Below are 18,461 nucleotides of genomic sequence, written 5' to 3'. Positions count from 1 at the left end.
CATTCAGTTATTAGGATGAGAAAATTCCTATTCCGCTTACTCTCATGGCAAGTTAGGATAATATTTTCTATCGTGAGATTATCACTTGCAATGAAGTAAGAAAGCAAAGAGATTTTGCTCTGTCTTGTCAATAGTCAACAAAATCAACTTGAATCAGTTAAATCATTTTCAATCAAGAGTCATACTGAAATCATATAGAGAAGGAGCGAGCTGAAGTCGGGAAGAAAACTGTATAATAAAAAAAATAGTTAAATAAAAATAAAAGCTAATCTCTTTATAATTTATTTTTAATAAGTAATTATAAAATGATGAATTTATTATACTTAGGGTAACAACCCCACCCCCTTCCGAATGCTTGGTCATAACATCAGATTAAAAACAAAACTATTTTTTATTAGGAATTATGAACAGCTGACACTGCCAAAATAGTTGAGACTGTCAAAATGAACCAATTTCTGGTTGTAACCAAAACTATATCAAAACAATGAGGAGGGGAGAAAGATTAGTTAAGCCGCAATTTCCATGTTTATGCTAGGCGAGTTCCAAGTATCATGGTTAATTTTTGACATTGTAGCCCCTATCCCCCTCTGAGGTCCCATATATAACTGTAGAAATGCATTTCATTGTTGTGTTGAATCTCGTGATGACGTTCTTTCTTGTTAATAGAAGTTCCTGTTATCCCGACCCCTATAAAATTCAGCTTCGTCTGAGTAATGACAATATGATTTTTAATATAGACATGATTAGAAAGGTTATTAAAAAGGTGGAATCTTAAATATTTTTAGAATACCATTCTTAGAAGGAAAGGACCTAACGTCGTTCGTGGGATGTTAAACGCAGAGTGGAGACGTCTTCCTTTTACAATAAGTGAGGCAGAGTTAGATGATAATTAGTCTGTAGTTAATTTTTAGAAGTATATTGCCAATTTAAAAGATGGGGCTGACAATCCTTCCTTGCAATTTTTGCCGATTTTCTGCTAAAAATGACGCGTCTATCCTATTCTAGTGCGGAAGCAGAGCGTCAGTTTTCTGAGTTAAATTTAATAAAGACCCCAATCCGAATTATTCATAGACTCAATCCGAAAACAGTTTCTGATCTTATGCATCTCAGAAGAGCGATTCCTGACCCATGCTTTTTGGAAATTCCGGATACCCCATTAAGGAAAACAAGAAAGTGGAAAGAGTTAACTCCCAAGTTAGCCATGTTCCAAAAATCGATTATGTTTGCTTTGCAGTACAAGTATTTAATATGTTGTGTCATATATCTGGATGAAAAGCAGGTTATAAATTGAGAACAAAACGAATATCTCTTCTTGTTGTTTGTCTAGATTTTGCTAAATAAAAAGGCAATATTTTCCCGTCTTTTTCGTCGAAGTATCCTAAGTAATATCCGAACCCATGACAAACTAAAACAAAATAAGGTATTTTTTTAAATATAAAGGCAACAACTGCCCCTCTCTTCTAATTGTCGCTTTTGATAGCGAAATCAAGATATCCTTCCTTGAAAAGAGCTTTTGACTTTCCTATCAAAAGTTACACATTTAAGACTTGGAAGTTACAAAATTTTTCAATCTGGTGGACACTCTGCTCTCATCACTATTGAAAATGAATTGAACAATATAAGAAGGAAGTCAATTCATAAAAAAAAATAAATAAAATAAAATCATTGACTACTTTGCAAAACAATTTTTTCGCTAGGATATTTTCTAAAATTCCCGTGTATTTGTTTCTAACTTTTTACTATGTAGACTAATCGAGATATTAGTTACCATTGCTGACTCAGTTACAAATGCCACTATTTAGTCACTAGCAAGTTTTTTGTTCTCTAGTTACTTAGGGTCAGTTCTTTACTAGGTTGCAGCTACCGCTGCAACCATGATGTATCTGGACAAACACATTGATACATATTTGAACTGTATATCGGATTTTAATTTTGGATCGAAGTTTTATCAAAAAGGGAAACAAAGAAAAGTCAATAAATAAATACGGGTGTTGGAATTCATATTTGTTGTTCCCACATGATTAAATTAGAATTAAAGTTCTGAGAAAGGACAACAATGAGATGAGAATCATGAAAAAGTGACTTTTGATAATGACAACGTTCTTTTTTAGTCTAAAAAAATACACGAGAAGAGAAGAAGGAGAGTAAACGAATATAAGAGTGACATTAAGAAAGACTATCTGAATACGCAGCAGGAGTATCCCATAAAATGTTTCCCTCATTTCTATAACTTCATTGTATTTTTCAAGCAACCTTAACGTAAAATAAATACGAAACACCCATTTTTAAATATAATATTCAAGTGACATAAGTAAATTATTCTTTAAGAATCCATTTTGAAAAATCTCCATTTAAGCACTGGATTAATTAAAGCAGTTTGATTAAAACTCGGATAAAGTTGATTTGCCTATTTTGATAAACTCTGATCTGTCTATTAAACCTAAGAGGTCCTCACAACATTCCAAATCTTGTCAGAGAGCTTATTACAGAACATAACTAAAAACATGAGACGTTAAATAAATTTTAATAAGAAAACAATAAGAGAAGGTACGAATTAATTAACTGAAGTTTATTTAATGTGTATTTAATTCGTAGCAGCCAAAATATTTTTAGTCGCCTGTAAAAGTTGTGGGATGTAATAAAACCCTTTCCGAATTGCAGCTGGATCTGGGTGTTACAGTAGCGAATTTAACTTTCAAAACTATTATAAGTTTCATGAACGTAGTTTACATTCATCTAGTTTCATTAAGGTGTCAAAACTTCATAATCAAGCTTTGCCCTATACCAATGATTCCCAATCGATTTTGGGCCATGCCCCCCCCGTGATATTTAATTTTTTTTTAACTAAAAAGTTTACGCGTATTAACCTGAAGTAGGCTAAGCTTAAAAGACAGTTAACTTGGTATCTTTGTCATGTACGTCATACATTTTTTGGCTCTTTAAATGCATATGAATGTAACGCCATTCATTTGACATATTTCTTTTTCAAAATTAAGGCTCTAGAAAATAGTCAGCCGGAGGGTCCTTTTCCTGCATATGACCCACCAAAATATTACAATACCCCACTTTGGTAATCATGGGTACATACGCAATCATTAATATTGTAAACCAAATATGGCTTTAATGTTATTCATGTTCTCCAGTCACCAAAATTTGACTGTCATCATTTCACTTTAATCTTCACTTTGGTTGTTTTGGACTCAGCATGTAACTCTGTTTAAAAACTCACGAGCTACTGATGAACTGTATCGTAAGCAATTATTGCCTTCTCCGGGGGTTACGACTCAAAGTGAATTGTCAAACCATTTATAACTTAAACAATTGTTAGTATTTTTCAACTTAAAAGATATTCAACTCGAAAAAATTAATAGATTAAACTTATTTGAGAATTTGAAACTGGCACTAACTACTTTTTTCCATTTTCTTACCGGGTCCAAACGACAAACAGGTTTTATGTAAGTTGAAGTATCTCGGCTCAAATTCAATTAGGCTTGATTTACTTGTTTGTTTGGCAATGAACCTTATTTAGTATTTTTTATCCAAGGTTGCCACCCCTAGTGATTTATCACTATTTCTAGTGATTTTTTATATTGCCCAGTGATTTTCTTGTAGCTAGTGATTTATAGTGATTTTTTTCTAAAACTAGTGACTTATCCTAAATCTAGTGATTTTTCAAAATATAGGGCGTAGACTCATGATTCGATCTAATTAATAAAAAAAAACGCAAAATAGTGATTCATTATAGTTCCTAATATGTTCCAGATTAGCATTTATGCAAATATGTCACCTTTGAAACTTCTGACTTCCCACCATATGTTGATATCAAATATAGACCTCAGAGCGTTATCATCAAGGTAATAGGCGAACCTAATTAATCGCAAAATTGCAAAAATTTTCTATACATTCAATTTCACAACATTTGGACAGGTCAAATTTTTGTCTTAATATTTATGGGTTTTTTTCTCTCTATGATCTGTCAGTTCTAAACTGGATTTTCTTCTGTTAAAACCTTTGAAAGTGGAGTGAATGGTGGATATGAATACACCCTCTACATCTGTAAATAGAATAGAAATGGAGCCATTGAAACATAATATTTTCAAATTATTGAATATTATTTTCTAAATGAAAAAAAGAAATCATTGAAAAAGAAAATAGGATTTAGTGCTTTTTATAAGAGGATTTGTAACATAACCAGATATATTAAATCGATTGTAGTTTGATTATTGAAGTCGGTTGAGAGTAAGAAGGCGGGGGGGGGGTATCTACTCTGGGAATTGTCTTATCGTTTTAATCTTTACTTCTAATATATAATTGAAACTCTAATAATTCTTTAAGTTCTCTTATTTATAATTGGAACACCAAATAGGCGCAGTTAACGTCCTATTCTTTAAGTTTTTGGACTTATGCGCTAACATATCAAATAGTTTTGGTAACGAACTATAAGAATGGAGCGAAAATAGTAACCGAAACTTTAGAAACGGAATTTTGATATCATTCGACATATCATCGGCTTATTTTGTTGATTCCTAATATATAAGATTCATTACGGTTAGTTTTACCCATAAAAGGCTAAGAAACTGCGAAAATTTTCCTGAAAGAGAGAGGAAACACCCACTAAAAGACAAAGAATTTTGATTGAAATCTAACTATTAGACTTGGCCTATCAGAGAACCATAATGTAGAGGTTTCGAGCCCCTGTCTACAAAATCATTGAATTTTGTAATATTTGCCAGAAGAAAAATCATGAATGTGTGTTAACCTGTTTGTTTGTTGTTTTTTTTTTCAGGGGCAATCATACCGAACCAACGGTCGTGGAATATCGGAAAAGGGCTCATTTGAATGGGAGTTAAAATTTCTGGTGTCTCTTTTATTTGAACAAAAAGATTAGCCCCTTCCCATCTCCCTTTTTTCCCAAAAATTGTTCGATCGAAAGTTTGGGATAGCAATTTTGTTTAGTATAGTTGAAAGGTTCCAAAACTATAAGGTAAAGGTAAAGGATACGGCATTAGACTTTACAGTCCCTACCGGCGGTGCTGATCTCCGTTTCTTGGCCCTTCAGCCAGGAAGTGCAATGGGGGGTTGGGGGCCAGCCATCCTGTGCTTTCGCACACCCTTCCTGTTTACCTTCCCCAGATTTCTCCAGGTACCCATTTAGAGCTGGGTCGACTCTGGCTAAGCTTACAGAGTCACGCAACTGACCCCCGTCCCAACTGAAGAATTGGGTACACCGGGATTCGAACCCGCGTCCTCTCAGACAAAGGATCCCGAATCCAGCGCACCAATCCTGAACCCACGCAGGCCCTGTGAATAGGTCTGGGGATGATAATTTGCTATGGATAATAAGGATAATTTGCAATCTATGAAAACCAGTTTCATAGCCACAAAGACAAATAACGGGTGAATGAATGCATTGGACTTGTATAACTTGACCTACAAATTTGCATATTAAAGGGTAGAGGTAAGGGTAGGTTAATTTACCCCCTAACCCCCTAATGTTCAAACATATAGCCCAAACTATATTGTTATAGTTTGGGATAAATTTTTTCCGTGAAAATATAAAAGGCCATTTTCAAAATTGTCGCTGGTGTCCCAGCAATTATACCAGCTCAACTAGAGTAAAAAGAAAACAGTCTCTATATTTCTGGGGAAAAAAATGAGGTTTCGAATCGACAAGGAAAAAAAGAAAAAGAAAAAGCAAATATTTCGATTAGATGACCGATAAATAATTTTCTGTGATCGAGGCACAACTCAATGATACCGATTCCGGAAAACACAGGGAGGAAGCAATGATTTTGTTATATTCTCTGCATAAAGATTCAAAAACGGCATTTTATAAAATTTCAAGGGTTATTTTCACTTGAGAAAAAACAAAACGTCAATCTAAAGGTATTTTTCCCCATCTAGGAGGGTAATTTTTCTCCTTCCTGTAGGTGTGCCTGTATAGAACATGGTAAAGAAACCAAACAATTATTAATTACAAATATAAAGAGTATTACAATTCTAGTGACTTCTATTTAATAATATAGTGATTTTTGTGTTAATTTAGCGATTTATTTTCCAATAATCTAGCGCTTTTTTTTATCGGGTGTCAACCCTTATTTTATCGATTGTTATGATAGTAACAAAGCAAAGATCTCGCAAAGCATATTTTTCCAACTGGTTTTCGCTATTAATATCGTATTTTATAACACTAGCCCTCAACTAGATTTACTCTGCATGGGCAACGTGGGGTATTGCGGCAACCTTTGTTCGGCTACGCCAAGTAAAGTGTTGCGAGAGCAATACTTTGGTTTGGGTTTCCTCGCTTCGATTAAACGCTGAAGTTGTTACTATGTGACTATCTTAAAATATATGGCTCTGAAGCATGGGCGCTCCGAAAAGCAGATAAAAATTTACTAGATGTTTTCCAGAAAAATTGCCTAAGGATTGTTCTGGGTACCCGGCTGACTGACCGTATTTCAAACAGTAGGTTGTACGAAAAATGTGGTTCAATCCTGCTTTCTAAGGCTATAATGAAAGAAAGGTTGAGATGGCTAGGCCATGTTCTGCGGATGAAGGATGACATACTGCTGAAGATTGTCCTTCTTGACCAAACGTCTGGGGCTACACGGGAAGCAGGACGTCTTTGTCTGGGTTGGGAGGATGTCATAAATAAAGATTTAAAGGAAATGGGAACTTCCTGGGAGGGTGTAAAGAGGGAAGCCTTGAATAGATTATTCTGGAGGAGGAGCGTGCGTAGCTGTGTTGGCCTCAGGCGGCTTGGTGCTGCAGTGAGTTATTAGTAGTAGTAATAGTATCTTAAAATAAATACTAGGTACACCAGCTCGCAAAAGTTGCAAACCTCTGATTGCAACTATCAAAAGTTGCAAGCCCCTCATCGCTGAAGATGATCGCACCCTAACAGCCGATTATTACTTACAAGTCCTCTACATGTCTTACCACGGGAACCAAATTGGTCTTACCATCAAATACACCGGAAACAAATAATAGGTACACCAACTAGCAAAAGTGGCAAACCACTCATTGCCGAAGATGATAATGAGCTAAACAGCCAATTTTTGTTTAAAACACCCCTATATGTCTCAATTGGTATCGGCCTATTTTTGGTTTTAGTGTGTACCTTACTCATGTAGTTGTCATCCCCCTTAAACTTTCAACCTGGTATATCTCTTGAAGGAATTTTTATATCAAAAAATGAATGATATATATTTTAATCAGCTCATCAAGAGCTATCGACTGGCGTCGAAAAAAAATCTATCTGTCTTAGTTCAAAAGTTGACTTTTTTGCCGTAGGCCAAGTTTCTAACGTTGTCATTTAGAAAGTAACAAAGGATAAACTCTAATTTCTTTAGCAATGAGAGAACTTTTAAAGTTTAAAAGGCAAAACTGATATCATTTCTGTATCGGCCTATTTTTGGTTTCAGTGTGTACCTTACTACAGAAGTTGTCAACCCCTTTAAACTTTCAAACTGGTATATCTCATGAAGGAATTTTTCTACCAAAAAATTGATGGCATATACTTTGATCAGCTCATCAAGACCTATCGACTGCCGTAAAAAAAAATCTATCTGTCTCAGCTCAAAAGGTGCCAATTTTTGCCGTAGGCCAAGTTTCTAACGTCATAACTTAGAAAGGAGCAAAGGATAAACTCTAATTTCTTTAGCAATCAGGGAACTTTTAAAGTTTAAGATGCACATCTGATACTCTTTCTCTACCGCAATCCCAAGTGCGATAAACCGAGTGATAAACTCAGCTGAAATCACGAACAGAAATGGGTAGAAACACAAGCAAAAACCATCCTTTTTGGCCCCAGGCAAGAGTTCTACGAAGATTTCCAAAATGCAAAGTCATATTCATCAATACAGACTAAGGTCCATACTTTCCGTAAAAACCGCAGAGGTTAGACCCTCGCCACTTTCTAGGAATAAGCTGAAATCGGTGTGCTAGGAATAAAAAAAAAAAAAAAAAAAAAAAAAAACACGACAAAACCAAAGTGTTGCTTTCGCAACACTAATACAACGGAGTTACAATATTTTGTAACAATCCATCTTAGTTCACAGCCTAAAATCTCGTAGATGTCTGAGTTATCAACTCACATATGCTAAAGACGAAATAGTTAATTGACAGATAATACGTTAGAATAAAAGAGACCAATAAACAAACCTGTACACAAAAGGTCCCACTTCTGACAAGCTTGGCTTTCCACCACTTAATACTTCATCAGGGTTGAGTACATTGAAGAACGTGAAATTTTGGTAGATTCCAACTGGCGGCTCCATCCAGGCTGCCCAAGTGTCCGTGCCATTTTCTAATACGGCTTGCTAAAAAATAATGATATCAACTTAGAAACAAACGTTAAATTAAGCAATCAAATATCATTCCTTGTTAACATTGCTTTAGCCGACCAGAACCAAAACTCATTCCGAGGAAAAATTAGCGTTTTGAGCAATTGCAGTTGGAATTGTACGGAACGAGGGTAAGTACTTTGTTTTGAACTAGCATACCTACACACACGGATTGCCGGTTCCCTCCGCGTCTTTTATTTGACTTCTCCACCCCTTAGAAACCATCCTTCGGTCAAAAAAAAGTATAACTAAAAACTAATAGATCTATTGATTTTGCGATGGTTACAAGTCGTTGTAACAGATCGACATCTACATACAATGCATATTATTTCAGATCATTTGGTGTAAGAAAAGAAAACAGTAATGGCTATAGGCTTTTGCAATTTTGTAGGTATAACAACCTAGTTATAACCAATACGGTGTTTGGTCACAAAATGGCCCATAAGTTAACATGGTATTCACGTGATGGTAAGACAGCAAACCTTATTGATTATGTTATTGTAAACAGAAGACTAGCAGGATCAATACAAGATACTAGGGTGTATAGGAGTGCCGTTATTGATGTTAAAAGTAAAGATCACCATCTAGTAGTGTCTAAGGTTAATTTAAAGCTGAAATTTCGGAAGGGTAACTCCCTCCCGGAAAGTTAGGATGTTGGTAGACTTCAGGATGAAAATTTGAGAAAAAAATTCCAGGAACAGTTGAGTATTAAACTTGAGAGTTTAAAATTTGACAATGTGGAAGATGGATGGAATAATTCCAGAAAAACAATTTGTGAAGTTGCTGATGGTTTCCTAGGGAGGAGTGCTAAGACTGCAACTAGGAATATTAGTGAAAAAGCTTTAGGTTTAATAGAGAGTAGAAGGGGTTTGTATAAGAATTATCTGAGTGATAGGTCGTATGAAAACAAAAGGAATGTAAAGAAAGTGGAGAAAGCATTAAAATATGAACTAAGGAGATGTGAAGTGGAGGCGATGGATAAAATTGCTGAGGATCTGGAAGATGTGGCTAGACGGCATAATAGTGAAATATTATACTGGCATGTTAATAAATTGAAAGTGAGTAGCCAATCCAGACTAGTCCCAGTTAAAGATAGAAATGGGGCCACAACTAGTGATAAGGAAAAAGTTAAAGAAAGATGGGTGGAACATTTTGAGAATGTGCTAAACCGAGATACAGTTGCAGGAAAAGATATAGATGAAAATGAAAAAGTTTGTGATACCTTGGATGTGAAGGAAGATTTGTTTAGTGAGGAAGAATTAGCGACAGTACTAAAAGGATTAAAAAATAATAAGGCCCCAGGTGCTAATAGTATGATTAATGAGTTTCTTAAATATGGTGGCTCTGAGGTTAGGAATAAGCTACTGAAGATTATGAACATGATTTTTGAAAAAGGGGAAGTACCCAATGATTTTGGGAAAACCTTAATTAAACCACCGTATAAGAAAGGTGACAAGAGTGAGTGTCGTAATTATCGAGGCATTAGTCTGGTCTCTGTAGGTAGCAAATTACTGGGTAATATGATACTTTTACACTGAGACATGCTGTAGACAAAGTTTTAAGCGAAGAACAATGCGGTTTTAGAAAAGGTATAGGATGTGTCGACCATGTTTTCACTCTTAGGTTAATAATTGAGAAATCCATTCGTTGTCAAACACCTTTGGTCCTCAGTTTCATCGATTATGAGCAAGTTTTCGATTCTGTTGATAGAACAGCGTTAACAAAGGTCTTATCGTGATATGGTATACCAGAAAAATACATTAAAGTGATTTGCGCTATGTACGAGAATAATACTGCTGCGGTTAAGGTAGGAAATAAGGTTAGCAACTGGTTTTGTATTAAATCAGGAGTTAAGCAGGGTTGTGTTCTATCCCCCTTTATATGGATCATTTTGATGGACTTCGTCTTAAGGAGCACATGAAAGGCAATTGGAGACCATGGAATCAAATGGGGAGGAAGAACGCTCCTGGACTTTGATTATGCTGATGATTTAAGCATATTAGATGAAAGTGTGAGCAAAATGAATGAATTTTAGAGGTTTTACGAGTTCAGGATGCTGAAATAGGCTTGAAAATTAATGTTAAGAAGACTAAGTCACTAAGGCCAGGAATAAGTGAAGATGAACAAATGACATTAGGTAACGAAAAGATTGATCAGGTTGGGAGCTTCAGTTACCTTGGTAGTATTATTAGTAAAGATGGTGGGAGTAGTGAAGATGTTAAAAGTAGAATAGCTAAGGCTCAGGATGTTTTTTCACAGTTAAAAAAAGTTTGGAAGAAAAGAAAGATAAGTCTACAAACCAAGATTAGAATATTGGAAGCTACAGTGATGACACTGGTCAAATATGGCTCTGAAGCATGGACACTCCGAAAAGCAGATGAAAATTTACTAGATATTTTCCAGAGACTGACTGACCGTATTTCAAACAGTAGGTTGTACGAAAAGTGTGGTTCAATCCCGCTTTCTGGGGCTATAATGAAAGAATGGTTGAGATGGCTAGGCCACGTTCTACGGATGAAGGATGACAGATTACCGAAGATTGTCCTTTTTGGCCAACCGTCTGGGGCTACACGGAAAGCAGGTCGTCCTTGTCTGGGTTGGGAGGATGTCATAAATAAAGATTTAAAGGAAATGGGAACTTCCTGGGAGGGTGTAAAGAGGGAGGCTTTAAATAGATTAGGTTGGAGGAGGAGCGTGCGTAGCTGTGTTGGCCTCAGGCGGCTTGGTGCTGCAGTGAGTTATTAATAGTAGTAGTAGTATTCTTTTTGCAAAGAACTTGTTTCCGCTTTGAAGGGTCGATTTTGGGAAAATATTCATTCATCAAATGCATCTCATTATTTTTTTTAGAAAATCCAACATTAAGTTAAACACACTTTTAACTAGTTTTTGAATATATATTCACAGACCAACAGATTGCTTATTTCTTGTGACACGTATAATGTCTCGTAATATCTTGCTTTGTCTTGTTCAAACTGAATAAAAGCTTTGGCAAGCAACACTGTGACTCTTGTAGGCTAAAAATCTTCGGATTTCTTTACTAATCAAGAGCGAGTGGTTTATCCAACCGAATTAAAGATGGGAATAGGAAAGCCTTGTGAATACAGTTGCATTCTCAGCTTGAAAAAACCTGTCTCAAGGATGCTTTTTACAAGAGTATGAAGCCATATTAATGGATCACGTCAGATTCTAGCAGAAACATATGATAGTGTAGACAACACGCAAAGACAAACCTGTATTAACCAGCAACCAAAAGAAGGCTATTAGAGCGAAGCAGAACAAACAGAGCCACTTACCTTTGCATTAAAAGAAGGAAGATCAAGTATAGTTCTTTAAGTCCCTAAGTGATACCCTTTGTGCTACTCAACAATTGCAAACCCTATTTATGGAGAATATTTCCACTTGCCTCCAAAACACTTCAGGAAACAGTTGGAGGAGGCATGTCAAGTAGGCTATCCATCGTCAAAAGTGAAGTCTGCCCCCTCTCCTCAGGCCAAGGGAACTGCCACCTAAGATTCTTAGGAAAACGATGACACTCTGGTAAAAACCTTTACTTTGATTTCAACTCTTGATGACAATGCCAAAGAAGTTTCAGACTTTGTTGATGGCAAAAGTATCATCCTTGACTGTATCAACCACTTCTCTCTGAATGTCCAGTGGGCTATGCAGATCTTCTTAGGATTGGGCCCTCTAGGTCCAGATAACGTACTAAATTTTGTCTTCAAGCAAAACTAGTACCATTGTTGGCCGAAAGCAAACGTTTAATATGTAGAAACTCAAAACGCTTAGTATATCTACAAGAGAAGGCACTTCACACCGAGCACTGGACGAAAAGAAGGGTTACTAAGCGTCGCACTTTTGTAGTTTTTGTTGCGCTTCTTTGATCATTGTCGCACTTTAGTACGTACGACACAGAAAATCCCACTTTTCTATGGAAAGTCCAACTTTCCAAGGAAAAGTCGCACTAAAGTGCGATAGCATTCTGTGTTGACCTGGAAAACAATTTTAAAGTATGAAAATAAAAAAAAAATAATTTGTCAAAAGCAACCTTTTTGTATTATACTATTCGAACTGGGGCTAGGATTGTGCCTCTTCTTCTGTGACGGTCTGCTAGAGAAGCGAAAGGCTGGAAACAATGGCTATAAGTAAACTTTTTAGACAGTGCAGTGAGTTCTATTCGATGTAATTCTGTCTATTAGCATGGAAGAAATTAAGAACCAACAAAAAGAACAGAGAAAACAGAAAGGTTAGGAAAATTTTTTCTCAGCCTCAACATCTAAATACTAGTAGGTTATAAGCGAAGTACTAGTGCCACCTAAGTTAGCGCGGCTCTTAGGTGACTATAAACTTCAAGCATTACACAATAATCAAGACTGTGTAGAGTACTATGCACTTTAATAGGCTATATTGCTCTTAAGGGGTACCAGTTCTTGAGGCTACCCTGCAATACTGTTAGCAGTCATAGTCTTGTTAGACAATCCTAATACCATTGTAGCGGAAAAAGAGTTTTCCCAACCTAATGAGAAAGTCCGAAGCAAAAAGGGACGAGACTAGAAATGAAATCGCCTCCTGAGGTGTTCACTTCGTGGAAGAAAACGAGAGGTACTACCCTTGGGGAGGATTCTTTAAAAGACACTGCGGTCTTCTCTTCGTCGAGAAAGTACAGTGACATCAAATGCAAGAAAAACAATGGGGAGTTCTTTTCGTAAGACAGTGGAATTCTAATTTGAATGAATATTTTGCCCCTACGTCCAGGGATCGTCCTAAGCAGACAACTAAAGAGACTTACATACGACCATTAAAGCTAAAATGACTATTTCTAAAATAGTTCCAGCATCCTTCCTTCAGAGAAGTTCAACCAGGACTGATAAATAAAGTGAGGTGAAACAAGGGAATCCCTTGAAATAAAAGAAGAAAAATTCATTCAAATTAGAATCCCATTGTCTTACAAATAGAATTCCCCATTGTTCTTTTTGTTCTTGATGTTTCTGATCGAAAGACAATGTGGTCTTCGTTGCTATTTAAGTACAGTGACGAGAATTTTGTAGAACTTACGATTTTCAAGTTTATTTGCGCTGCCCCACAAAATTGCAAGTGCAGAGCAGAAGTTTTCTGAACATCACAGCATTTTGTACGGAGGGAGAGCGTTGGAAATAATTCATTTGCATTGAACATTCTTCTCTGAAAGCCCTTTTGTCTGTCACTTGGTTTTTTTCTGCTGGCTTTAAATAGTAATAAGTCCTTAGTTGGACGTAATAATGTGGCTAATGAGCCTTTGATGGTGGTTACGAGGTTAGAAACTGGATAGTGAAGATAAAGAACATGATCTTTGAAGAAGGGAAAGCAAATTACTTTGCATAATGGTAAAGACTACGAGATACTGTGGAGACAAATTTAAGAAAAGAAGAGTGTGGTCTTAAGAAAAGAAGAGGATGCGGTGAGCAGACTTTCACTCTTTGATTAACTATTGAGAAGTATCTGCGTCATTCCACCTCTTTTGTCCTCAATTTTATAGATTACGGAAAAGTATTTTATTCATCTGACAAAAAAAGTTTTTGCGGAGATCTTGTGCTTGCTTCACAAAAAAATGAAGACAACAATTTTTTTTAATAATGAAGAAAACAAGCGAAAGATCTTGTGCTTTAGATCTTTCCAAAGCATTTGCTATATATAGAAGAAAACAAAACTTAACATTTTGAAATAAATGGGAGAGAGGTACCTGAACAAAAAAAGCTAAACGAATGAAAAACCATTCATAAATTAGATTGGCCTCGCGATAATTCTTTGCCTCGCGATTACTACAGCATGTCTGCTGACCTCCATGGTGTTAACACGGCTAATTAATCTCGTTTTAAAATGAGAAAAAATGTAAGCCTAATCTTTTTGTATTAATTTACCTTAAATGGGGTTTGTAAAAATATCCACATTATCTTTGTTTAGAGCGAGATCTTTATGCATGTATTTCTAAGTCTCCATCGCCTTCCTAGAAGGTTGTGGTAAACCGTTTATTATGGAAGATAAACTTGGCACGTCAAAAAGAAATAAAAAACATCTCCCTAGATCTTTGGCACCCCCGTAGATTTTGAAAAATACTTTTTTTGGTATTTTATTCAAATAATTGAAGAAATAAGGACCCCCCCCCCTTCACAGATCATCACAAAATAGTTGGGGAGGGATATAAGAAAGTATTAAAGGAAATTGGAACTTCCTGGTAGGTATAAAGAGTGAAGCTTTTAACAGACTGAGGTGGAGGAGAAGCGTTTGCAGCTCATTTGGCCTCAGGCGGCTTCCGACTGTAATGAGTTGTCAATAGAAGTACGAGAAGAAGTAATTGCTGTAACGTGTGTGCGAGTTTGCTTTGTGTAGGCAAAAAACAGGACTGTACTGTCGGCAAAAAAAGTAAAACAATAAAATGGAAAATATTCTTAAAGAAAATAAATACTGGTTTTGATTATAATATATGAATTACTCGGTTGAAAAGACAACAATGATTTCGTTGTTTGGCTATATGTTTGAATATTAGAAGCGTGCATCAGACCACATGAAGTTGATGCATTTCACATGAATTTCAATCAAGGATGTGCTCACCTCGAAGTGTGCCGAATAGTTTAGAGATTTTGCCCATTATGTTAGTATTCCTAAAAAATATCTAGGATACAGAAGGGTCAAGAACCCTTGCTATTGACTATAGATTGTTCAACGTAGAGTGTTACTGCGTACTTCCGCTTACACAACATAGTTGCTGCTGATCAGTAATAGCAACAATTTTACGCAACTTGTATATTAACGCAATAGTCGTTTTGCAACTGCCAGCTTGACGCCGCTTTGACTGCATACTATCCTTGAAGACTTATAAGATGTAATGATACTGCTTTCAACTGCTTTCTTGTAACTTCTCTTTGGATGTAACCATTCTGCACATTTTTTTCGACCAATATTATTCTGCCAATTAACGAAAATCTTTAGTAATTTTCAGAAAAAAACGTTGGTACTACTATACATGATTCATTGATCGAAATATGTTGAAAAGCAAATACAAAATAAAACAGCATATATTTTTCAATGAAAGTAAATAATACTTTCAAATCTAAAATGGGCAAAAATTATTCCGTTAATGAGGGGGACTACCCTTTGCTTATCTCACCTCTCTTAGGCTAAAGTTTAATAGTGCTATGTTGAAAGCAAACATTCCGTGGTAACGAACTGAAAATAAAGAGCAACTCGGCTCAATACTAACTGAAACTCTAAAAAAAAACGAAAGTTTGATACCAATAGATATATCAAAAGAATTGGCGTATTATGCTGATTTCAAAGATATAAGTTTCAATAAGCTTAGTCAGTACTTGTGCATTATTCAGAAAACACTCAATAAGTGAAGTTAGGTTCTTTCGTAAAACAAACTACTATGCAGGAACATTTTAATTAAGTAAACCTAACCTAAATGTTCCTTCTCGTAAAAGTATAAGGTTATGTTGTGTCCATTACGCACTATTTTGTTATGGGCAACACCCCCTTATCCTGGAAAAATATAACTGCCTCTTTTTCAGTCTTTGGAAAATTCCAAATCTTCATTTCAAAATCTATGTTCAGACACTATCTTCTATCGCTATGCGTAGCAAACTAAATTGAGCTTTGTCTTTGTGGCTATGAAACTGGATTTTCTCATAAAATGTACCTGCATCGTAGTTTGTTTCACGAAAGAACCTAACTTAACTTATTGAGTGTGTTCTGAATAATACATAAGTATCCCTTTGGTAAGGGGTATCTAACTTCACTTATTGAGTGTGTCCTGAATAATACACAAGTACTGCTTAGTCTTAACCAATAAAGGCTAAGAGCCTCAAAAATTTTGCCTAATTTCGGAAAAAAGGGGAAAACACACCCTAAAAGTCATCTTAATGAAAAGTATCTTAATGTATCTTAATGAAAATCACATCACCAGAACCAGAATCAGCGTATCACAAAACTCTATTTTAAAGATTTCAAGCTTCTGTTTGCAAAATGTTGAATTTTGTTGTTTTCTTTTGCCAGAAAAAAGAAAGATTTTTTGATTTTTTTTTCCCCACGGGTGGTTTTATCTACCCAGTAGTCCTAGGATTTAGTGAAAAGGCTCATTCGGGCGGAAATTAAAAGTTCTAGGGGTCTTTTTAAGTTACCAGAAAGATTGAAGGACAGCTACGCCCTCTCCTCCGCCCCTTTTTTCCCAAAATTGTCTGATCAAAATTTTGAGATAGCCATTTGGTTCAAAATAATTGAAAGACCCAATAATAAGCCTTTGGATGTAACATTATACCGCTCCCCCCCCCACAACCCCATAAAAAAGGTCTTTAAGTTATAAAATCTCCCTATTGTTCCCATATTATTTGTTATTTGGAAGTATTTTCACATTTTGTTTGGGGGGGGGGGGATTTTCTGCTCGGGTTTTTCACGAGAGAATTTCCAACTGGGAGGGAAGTTTCCAGGAGGTAAGCTTGTCAAGGGAAATTATACATCGGGGGAATTTGCCAGAATTCCTAAACAAAATTATTTTTACATGTCTTGCTTTCTCTTTTCCGTCTCAATTTTACGCATGGAGTTGTTAAGGGTAATTGCCAGGGGTAAATTTCAACCGATATTTAATTGTCTGGAGAATATTTTCGTTGGGAGGGAGTTTTTCCGTGGAGGTGGGGCCCGATTTCCTGTCATTATTTAAAAAAACGATCAGACATTAAATAAAAAACGAGTTTTTTCAACTGAAAGTAAGGAGCAACATTAATACTTAAAACGAAAAGAAATTATTACGTATCTGAAGGGGATTGCCCCCTCGTCAACACCTCACTCTTTACGCTAAAACTTGAATTTCGTCCCAATTCCTTAAGAACAACTCCGAAAACACAAGGGTCATTTAATTAGAACAATAAGAAGCTTTTTTTTAAAAGTCCTAAAAAAACTTTAGCGTAAAGAGCGAGATGTTGAGGAGGGGGCAATCCCCTTCATTTACGTAATAATTTCTGTTCGTTTTAAGTTTTAATGTTTCTCTCTCCTTTCAGTAGAGAAAACTTGTTTTTTTATTTAATTATTTATAAGGGCAAGGGCAACAAAGACACAAAGTTTCTTTTGAACTTTTAAAAGATTTTATTTTTCTAACTAAACGGCCTTTGTGATTCAGGAGTCATTCTTAAATAATTGGAACGAAAAAATCAAACTTTAACGTAAAGAGCGAGGTATCGAGGAAACGGTGAACCCCCTCATATACGTAATAATTTCTGTTCGTCTTAAGTTTTAATGTTGCTAATTACTTTCAGCTGAAAAAACTTTTTTTTTTCTTCTTTTATTTAATTTCTGATCGTTTCCTAAATAATAATGGGAATCCGTATGACCTCGATAGAAAACTCCCTTCCCCCACGAAAAACTCCTCCATAGAAAAATCCTCCAATGTAACCCCCCTCCCCTCCACCAGAAAAATCTCCCCTGAAAAATGTCTATGTACTTCCCGATAAACAATACTATATGTGAACAATATGTAAAGTTCATAGCTTACAGCCCTTCTCCCGACGACAGTGGGGGTTCAAGTCATCCTCAAGACATTGTTACTAGATTTTTTCGACTGTTCTGAAAAAAAGCTATCACAAAAATTTTATCGGGCAACTTTGGGGTGAAATGAGAGTGGAAGGGGGGCTAGATGCCCTCTAATATTTTTGGTCACTTAAAAAAGGCTCCAGAACTTTTGATTTTCAATCAAATGAGCTCTCTCCCGACCTTCTACGATCACTTTTTCGATATGATCGCCCTTGGGGAAAAATTAAACGTGCGACCGTGATTTTTCTTCCGACAAAAAAAAAGCAAATTCCACATTTTGGTACATAGGAGCTTGAAACTTCTACAGCAGGGATCCCTGCTATGCTGAATCTGGTGGTCTCAGTTTCATTAAGATAATTTGATGTTTTGGGGCAGGCTCGTAACTTTTGATGGGTAGCATTAAATTTGATGAATAGTATATTTTAATAAGCATCGAAATTCGATTCTTTTGATATGATCTTTGTTATCAAAACTCTGTCTCTTAAGAATTTTGGTTACTATTGAGCCATATCACTCTTTACTTATAGTTCGTTACGACGTACTGTTTGAAAAGTTTAGCTT

At 35.9% G+C, this 18,461-nt stretch overlaps 1 protein-coding gene across 4 annotated transcripts in view; it reads right to left on the bottom strand.

The window, feature by feature from the left end:
* The window catches only part of LOC136029117 (platelet glycoprotein 4-like), a 96,661-nt gene that overhangs the window by 33,802 nt on the left and 44,398 nt on the right, over positions 1-18,461 (bottom strand). For all 4 annotated transcript variants that reach the window (XM_065707194.1, XM_065707195.1, XM_065707196.1 and 1 more), the window contains exon 3: positions 8,164-8,321. In XM_065707194.1, the coding sequence (XP_065563266.1) occupies positions 8,164-8,321 (158 nt within the window). The remainder of the gene's footprint in view (positions 1-8,163; positions 8,322-18,461) is intronic.

The sequence above is a fragment of the Artemia franciscana genome, chromosome 7 (assembly GCF_032884065.1).
Source record: "Artemia franciscana chromosome 7, ASM3288406v1, whole genome shotgun sequence".
In the NCBI taxonomy this organism is placed as follows: Eukaryota; Metazoa; Arthropoda; class Branchiopoda; order Anostraca; family Artemiidae; genus Artemia; species Artemia franciscana.
Note: the sequence above shows the minus strand (reverse complement) of the source record. Positions and strands in the feature narration are given on the sequence as shown.